This window comes from Morone saxatilis, unplaced genomic scaffold, assembly GCF_004916995.1.
Source record: "Morone saxatilis isolate NCDOM2014 unplaced genomic scaffold, NCSU_SB_2.0 Contig17, whole genome shotgun sequence".
Taxonomy (NCBI): Eukaryota; Metazoa; Chordata; class Actinopteri; family Moronidae; genus Morone; species Morone saxatilis.
In genome coordinates this window covers 9,168,195-9,176,968 of record NW_023339729.1, presented here as the reverse complement: position 1 = coordinate 9,176,968, position 8,774 = coordinate 9,168,195, and the positions used below count along the sequence as shown (strand labels likewise).

The window sequence follows — 8,774 nt, the reverse complement described above, 5'->3', positions numbered from 1 at the left end:
TTGCTGCCTAATATATCCCACCCACTGACAGGTGCCATGATAACCAGATAATCAGTGTTATTAACTTCACCTGTCAGTGCTCATAATGTTGTGTCTGATCGGTCTAATTCCTGCATTCAAAAGTTTAAATTAAGTGCAAGTAAAGAAAAAGTCAAGAATTGGGAGCAAATTTTTCACATATAACAGTGAAGTGAAATATTAGTGATTTGAAGATATTATCCATTTATACTGATTCAATACATTATTTTAGTTCTGTGTCCAACTATCAAGAGTGAATAAAGATTAATCTCCCCCCCCCCCAGCTTCAGAATAATACTTAAGGGTTCAAATAACTCAATTTTACGTTTTCATTTTATGTTTTCAATACAATTATGAGTCTGACACCTGATTCCTACCTTGCAGTCAGTTGCAGCCTCAGTCAGGAGGTAAACCCTGTGTCCTGCATGGCTCACAGCTGCACACTGTTTACATAAAGGCTCCAGGTCATCCAAACAGAACGTAGACAGGCTCTCTCCATGTTCCTCACACTGCTCTGGAGAGTCAACTGACCAGGGAGGCGAGGCGAGGCCCTCTGCCTCTGCTCCAGTAAGGCAGACAGGGAGAAAGGATTGGCAGCTCATGGAGGGGCTGCTGGTGGTTGGAGCCTCCAGATTTGAAGCCATTTTGTTTTTTGTCAGAATGAAGCAGTGAGTTTGCATGAAGCGGATATAAAGTGGGAACATGGGAGGTGGTCAAAAAAAAGGGGGGAGGAGCAGTGTGTTCATGCGTGTTGGTGTCAGTGTTGTATGTGCAGTTGCCATTCATTATGCTGCATCTGATCTGCTTACACACTCCTTGAAACTCGAAGCTTAGCCAACGTGCCTTCACCAGATAGCCATACATCACGCTCTCGTGTCAGATTGACTTTTGCGACCTTGTGATTTATGGTATATTCTCACATCCCAAGGCCAAAAGCATGCCTTTGCTTGATATTTTTACTGCTTCAACTATTTCCCTCCTTAGAGGTATAGCAGTTCTTCCATTCAATGGCATATTTTGCAAGCAAAAATAAGATGTAATAGGGCTCTGATGACATCTCTTAATTCACTTGTGTGAAGTGCAAATGTTTCTATTTAGTAGTAGTAGTAGCATGTAGTTTCTAATTTAATTGTTAATTTTCACTTGCAGTATCAAGTTTTATATTTTTGTATGTTTATCCTACCAGGTTCAAGCTGATTTAAGATGCAGGAGTGAGAATGCCTTCAAGTTGGACATACATTAGTACTTCATGTACTGTATGCCAGACTTGAGTTATGTTAAATGGATCAGTTTCGTTGGCCTTTAACATTTTAAGCTGCACAAGTAGGTCAGCTGACCTTTGACAGGCGAATCATATTACATTGAATCACATGTTCTTAAGTGAAACGAATGACATATAATCATCTCAATTTGCAAAAGGTCAGGTGATACGTGATGTACCCTCAATGTGTCAGACTAAAATGTCTAACAGAGAGCCTAACTGTGATGACATGTCATTGATCATGTCTACACAAATTCCTGCTTACATTTCACATCTAAAGACAGAGATACACTTAAGAATGCGCCCATGCAACATAAATCAAAGACAAAACAGACAAAAACCTCACATACTGAAAGGGATACCTCTGAACATGGCTTCAAAGCTTTCTTCCACTGTCTCGTGCAGGTCATCATGTATAGACTTATCCATGTCTACACTGTTTATACGGGTGCTACTAAACATCATTGTGCAGCGGATTGCGTGCAACTTCCATTATCAGACCCGTAACCGCATCTGATTTGTCCAAACACGGGGGGCAGCAGGCTCTGACACACTGGCTGAGACAAGATGAAACGCATCACAAGTAGTATAGCAGCTGTCTGTGCATGTGTGTTTGCATTCATTTTCTGTAATGTTTATGTAAAGCTCTCCATTCCACATGCCTCTCTGTCTCCTCTCTTTCTCTGCTCCAATAATCTTGACAGCAGAATGTTACCTAATTGGACATGAAGAGTTTTAAGAACCATGAAGGTGATGACAATGGTGATATTTGGTAAAGTTAAAGGCTTCACTGAATTGCTCTTAAAAGTGGTTCACTATTTGCAGTGGACAGTTTTCCCTTTTGCCTGTGCAGCTCTGTCATCAGATTGCTCAGTTACAACAGCTGATTCAGGATTGTGCCGCTGAACATTAGTCACGTCGTGCCCAGTAAATAGATTTTGTGGCCTGAGTCCAAAGTGATGAAAGGGTGAAAGACTAGAATTCCCCTGTCTCCTCTTTTACCATCCCTCACATTCTCTTAAGTCAACATCAATTCACATATAGTCTGTAACAACTACTCACCCTCTCTGGAATATCGCTCCTCGTCCTGATTGCTGACATTGCTGCCAATAAACTAGAATACGAGGTCAGAGTTGGTTGTTGTTTTGCCACGTTTGTCTCAAGTGTTGACTGTCAACATGAAACGGTTTTATTGAGTGTACTACAGTGAAATGACGTGTGAGTAGAGGAAGAGGTGTGGAAACTGATAAAAAAAGAGGTGAGGATACACAGCAGCAACTGATAAAGATAACAGGTGAGTGTAAGACAAGAGCAGAGGAGAGAAATAAACAAGAGGAGAGAGGCTGATGAAAGAGAAATGGGAGGGAAGCTCTCCTGTCACCTAAACTCCAAGGAACACAAGTACATCTCAGGTAAGCCTGTAGAAATGGTGGTAAATATGTGTTTGTCTGTCAGTTATGTGAAGCTGTGTTTGCTGCCTCACATTGCACTGAATGTTCATCTTACCTTACACAAGCCTGCCAAAACTGAAAGATGTTATATATTTATATATATTATATTATATTCATGTATTGTGTCTTACACAACAATATGTAATCTTATCCGTAATATTCCACTCTCTTTGTACACCTTTCACTTAACCCTGTCTTTTGTCATTCATGCTCAATAGCAGAGAAAGACACTATTTACCAAACACCCACAAGGGCATGCAGATACGCACACACACACACACACACACACACAAACACACACACTTATTTATTAAGGTTTTTCCTTTAATGTTTCACCTGCACTTTACATACATACTGGTGCTAACTTCTTTCTGGGAACGAACAGAGCTCATCGCTGACATCATGGAGTCGTTGGCTCCTCTATGTCGACATCACCTCAGCTCAAATCTACTGACCCACATGAGGAACAAACACATAGAACCAACCGAACCCCGACCTCTGACCCAGCATCCAGTAAGAAAATCTAAAAGATTTCCTATTTTCATATTTATCTATACGTATGAAACTCTTCTACCCTGTGCCCCAGGATGTCGTTACACATGCTGAGATTGTGTTGGAGGTTACTTTGCCTCAATACCTAGATGGGAACTGGACACATCGCCACCTACAGGTCACCAACAGTTTTACAGTTGAGAGTCGTGAGTCCAGACAGGTACAGACGTAAAACCAGGACCCATCTGCTCACCGACCTACATCTGTTTTGTTTTTACTGGAGCCTGATCTGCACATTGTGTGTCCGTGTGTGTGGGGCTTTGGATGTGACCAGGTATTTGAAGGTGGTTGGGGGTATAAGACAGACTTGGTGCTTTCTGGCAGTCATATCTGCACCTCCCTACAAGAGCATCAGGAGTTAGTGGATGACATGTGCCGACATATCAAAGGTATGCTTTTAGACTGCAGCTGCTAGTTATTGTCTATAGATTGTACATTTTTTTCTATTTAATTTAAACAAACACACTTTAATATGCGTGTCTGTGCTTTTGTGTGTTTGCGCACTAAATCAGGTGGTAAACTGGCATGTTGGGATTGCCCCACAGCATTTCCTGTCTTCATCGAGCACCCTTACAGTGCCCCAGTGTGTCTGGCCACTGGATCATACCAGGAACAGACACAGTGGGCCAACGTACTACGAGCTGCAGCACAACATCAGAGCTCTGGTATAGTTCTCTATCACTGTTCCAAATCATGAGACTAAATATTCACACCCTTCAGTGTCTTTATTCTCCCTCCATCCATTCCCTTGATTGTGTATTGTCTGTTAGTACTCTGGTGTGAAGATACACCAGAATCCAGGGCCTTCTTAGATGCTGTATCTTCCTTGAGGAAGCTCAGAGGACACTGTCAAACAGAGATACAGCCAATGGGCGATGAGGAAGAGGTGAGTAGTCATCAGACAAGATGTCATCCTCTAAACCTCTATTCCTCCCATAAATCCTCATTCTCTCATTCCTCTGTCCATTTTAAACTATTTCTGTTTGCCTTGGGTCGGCTGTGGCTCAGGAGGTAGAGCGGATTGTCCACTAATCAGAAGGTAGGCAGCTCTTCCTGCTGCATGTCGTGTCCTTGAGCAAGATACTGAACCCTAAATTGCTCCTGATGCTATCCCATCAGCATATGAATGTCTCTTAGTATCTCTTTCTGATGAGCAGTTGGCACCTCGCATGGCAGCTGCTGCCATCAGTGTATGAATGGGTGTGTGAATGGGTGACTGTGACATGTTGTGTAAAGCGCTTTGAGCGGTTGAAAGACTATAAAGGCTATATAAGTACATTTAATATTCAATCATCTATGTACCAGTCATCAGACAAAAGGTCGTCTTTGTTTGCTGCCTTTTTCCCCTGATCATCTAAGCTTAATGACTCTCTTATAGCTCCCATCTTTCTACTTATTCTTCTTCTGTCCCTCTTTGTCCTTCAGGTGTTGGTAAGCATGGTGATGGAAGAAGTGATGCCCTACCTCAAGAAGCAAATATTTCACAGGATTGTTGTGCATCACAGTAGGAGGAGGAAAGACTGGATCAGAGTGAGTGAAAAGGTCAAATAAGATAAATGCAATATAGGCTTAAGCATATGGACAAATGCATCTTACATGTCTTTCTATTAACCTCTATTATACTGTATATGTATTTCTGTCAGTTGCTATCTGAGTGCTACAGGACAGCAAAATGTCAGGTAAAAGCTGCCATGGCTGCTCTGAAGCAGGACTTGTCACTGTATCGTTCTGGTGTGGAGAAAGCGATCTCTGCAGGGCTGCAACAGGCCAGTCTGCTGCAAGACCACATTGCTCACACCATCACAGGTGTGTGTTTGTGTGTTTTGGAATCAGAATTTGTAAAATGAGACAGTGATCTTCATCTGGATCCGTTTCTTTTCACCTTAGAGGACATGTGTGAGCAGATGCTAAAGTCTCTCCTACACACAATCGTCCCGAGGCTCGACCGCACTCTGCAGGAAGTGGCCACACCCACCTACAATGGATTTGCTTCTGCCCGGCAATATTTCCTGGAGACATGTGATGGCATTGTAGACCTGGGATCACAAAGCACATCAGTGAAAGATATCAAAAAGGTGCATTGGCATTGGTTATTTATTTAGTAAAAATGTCCTTGTTTGTCCAATGTTTCTGACCCCCTTTCCTTTACAAGATACTACTTTCCACAATTCAGCAATGAAATGTTTAAAATCAGTTGTTCCTGGACATCAGGACCCATCAGTGAGTAAAATCTGAGGGGTCAACATGATTAAAAAGATTTCATTTTATTTGAAATACCTGATATTTCTCAAGCTCTTTGGGCCTCTTAAATACTTCATATAAAAAAGGAAAAAAATCATCTTTGGTTGCAACGCATGATCATACTGAGACCACAATGTCTTTGATGAGATGTCACAAGTAGTATTGTTTCGTTTTAAACGTAATTTATGCAATCTCTGCTGCTAGGGGGATTGTCACATTAAATAGCAAAAGTTTGATGACATTGTGAAGTAGCGTGGGATCATGGGAGTTGCTGTCTTCCCCACCATTGCCATCATTGCAGTCAGATTCTCCTAGTTAGGATTCCTTCAGGGTTCATTGTTGAGGTGGGATTAAAACAGGTAGAAACACTGAATAAAGCAGTTTCATCCTAAAAATCTGTGTTTTTCTGACACTGTTAGGCAGGCAAAGGATGTCCTGGAGGGTCTGCCAGCTGAGCTGCTGATGTACGATGACTAAAATCCTTCATCCGATTGAAATATATAGTTAACAAACAACCAAGATCTAAAAGGTAAAATGTAAAAATGTGGCCAAAAACTGTATGAAAAGTTTATGACAGCTTCTGGCAGACAACACAGTGACATATGTGCTGAGGGGATATGATGCCATAGACAGGTGACCGCTGACAAGCTCTGTTACTGGATTAAAATTACAGATTTCTCTGTAACATTGTTGAAAATATTTGGGATAATATTATTACACCACTCAATAATTATATATTTTAATAAATATATAAATATTCTGGTCACAGGCCAACAATGTGTGGATCACTGTTCTAGATGGTAGCTAATAGCAGAAGGAAGATGTTTGATCAAAACTTCCCTCAAGCAACAGGGGAGGTGTTTTTATTCAGACCACTTTATCATTTGACTGGCAGCTATACCGTTGTATAATGGTGATGGAATGTGAAGTGTTTACGAGGCCTGAGGCACAACATATTTTAATGTCATGTTTCTCTTAATAATCATTAAGAGAAATGTCTGGAAACGTGTGTGAATACCTTAGGTCATCTATGGGATGGAATATGTTCAGCATTTTTACAGTAAATCTAAGGTTGTACGTAGAACTACACTCTAATGTGAGAGCCTGATGAATACTGTCAATGATTCACACACACAGCACTATACATAAGTGGTTTATATTTTAGCTGCTGATGCCTTTGAGTGGCCTCGGACCAGACGATGCCAGGGTGTGGCAGTGCCTCGACAGGCTGGAGTTGAGCTCAGAGGGGCGCATGTGGCTCCAGGAGACATGGGGAGTCCACAGTGGAGCCTGGAGACCCTTGGTACTCAAAGCTCAGAACGCTCTCTACAAAGTAATTTAACTAACATGTTTGTGTATCCAGTAAATTAAGGTAAAGAACAACCTTTTTTTTTTTTAAATGTACTATGTCGTCTCTCACATCCCTCCACTCTTCTTTCTTTTCCAGATGGTTGATATGTGTGCTGCGATGTTCTGGAAGTTGGTCTCTCGATATTCATGTTTCTCCTTCGACTCTTCCCAGCTCACAGCGGTGCTGTATAGGGTCAAAGATAAAGTGGTCAAGGTGTGTACCAGGGGGGGCTTGGGAAAAACACACTTGAACTACAAACCTAAATGTACGTCTGTCCCTGTCTCTGTCTCACACAGCACCTGGACACAGAACTGCTAGCTCTTCGGTCTCAGTTAGTTCTGGAGATGATCCTGCTGATAACACTGCCAGCATTTACTCATGGTGTGGGTGAGCAGGTACGGGGTCTTTACATCTTTATGTGTTTATCTTTTTTATTTTTGGTCTTCATTTTAATGGTAACTCCTCTTGATTTCAGGATCTGTCTCGTTACTATGCCATGGTTGACTCAGACCAGGCCCTCTTCATCCACCCTGACACCATCTTCCACTCCATCTTGAAAGACAACTTGACCTCTTATATCCAATCCGGTACAGTGTGTGATGGTTTTCCCATATAACCTTATGCCTTTTTAAAAAAAAAAATTGTACCATTCGTCTGCTACATTTTCAAGAACGTGGTGTCAGGGTTACAATTCTGCCAACAGCTGTGTGTGTATTGTTTCCCCTGCAGTGATGAGGTACTCCCTGCCACAGCAGTTCATGCCTCTCCCTATCACTCCCAGCAACCCCTGCAGCTCCAGCTGTAGTTTCTCTGAGCCAGTGTACCACAATCTGCTAACTCCTGATGCCTGCAGATTCCAGCACAACTTCTGCCAGACATCTGAAGGCTCTGCCTCAGGATCTGAAACACTCACACCAAGCACCATATCCGACCTGGATGACACTTTGGCCAACTCAGAAAGCCACACGCCCTCACTGCTTGATGCTGGAGAATACATCCATCTCACTGAACCATGAAGAAACTGTACAACAACACCATAACGTTTAGTATAGGTTATAACCTCAAACATAAAGTGCTTTGTATGTTCTGTCTTTATGATTGTTTCTGCAGTTTCTCACACATCCATGCTCCAGGCCTGCAGTAAGTTGAACACATGGACACGCCCATGTCGCTTCATACAGCTGGATCTGCTCTTAAAGGGGAGGACAGCACATTACGGAATAAAGCCTAATAGTCTACTAGGCCCCATACATACATGATACAAAAATGTATGTGTATTGCATAGAATTAACCTAACCCCAAACATGGCAGGATGTTATATAATTAGTTTCCAACTCGTACAGGAGGCACAGAAAGGTGGGCCTATGGCTGTCTTTTGAGAACACCTAGTTCCCCTTAATCCAGTCCAGACCTGCCCTTTAATTCATCTAGTTCCTCCGCCATGTATCCACTGTCGGCATAACACAACAGCGGGACCCTGAGCTTTCCACATTCTCCGTGCCCTTCTCTGTCCGCCGCGTCACCAGCGAGTTGCTCTCCCCTGCCATGCTCCGGGTCACCTCGCTGCTGCCCGCCCTGCTGTTCGTTCTCCTGCCGGGCCCGAGCCGGGGGTATTTCCCCGAGGAGCGCTGGAGCCCCGAGTCTCCGCTCCTCGCTCCCCGGGTCGTCATCGCGCTGGTCTGCCGCAACTCGGCGCACTCTCTGCCGCTGTTCCTCGGAACCATCGAGAGGCTCGACTATCCGAAGGACCGCATTGCGCTGTGGTGAGTGTCACCAGTTCTTAGTTAGAGGAATAACACGGGACGTCTCACTGTGTCATGTCAAAACTTTTAAAAGTGTTTTTTTTAGGTGTATTACAGTACGATAAAGTGTGAGTCAACGTCAGGGCGCACCAGAGACA

The 8,774-nt window shown here is 43.0% G+C and overlaps 2 protein-coding genes across 2 annotated transcripts in view; one reads left to right on the top strand and one right to left on the bottom strand.

The window, feature by feature from the left end:
* LOC118327181 (E3 ubiquitin-protein ligase TRIM39-like) overlaps positions 1-732 on the bottom strand; it is an 8,292-nt gene extending 7,560 nt beyond the window's left edge. Inside the window, exon 1 of the mRNA XM_035660446.1 lies at positions 396-732. Coding sequence (XP_035516339.1) covers positions 396-722 — 327 coding nt within the window. The 5' untranslated portion in view covers positions 723-732. The remainder of the gene's footprint in view (positions 1-395) is intronic.
* Positions 733-8,305: 7,573 nt separating this feature from the next.
* The window catches only part of LOC118327203 (procollagen galactosyltransferase 1-like), an 11,570-nt gene continuing 11,101 nt past the window's right edge, over positions 8,306-8,774 (top strand). Inside the window, exon 1 of the mRNA XM_035660483.1 lies at positions 8,306-8,637. Within this exon, the coding sequence (XP_035516376.1) occupies positions 8,420-8,637 (218 nt within the window). The 5' untranslated portion in view covers positions 8,306-8,419. The remainder of the gene's footprint in view (positions 8,638-8,774) is intronic.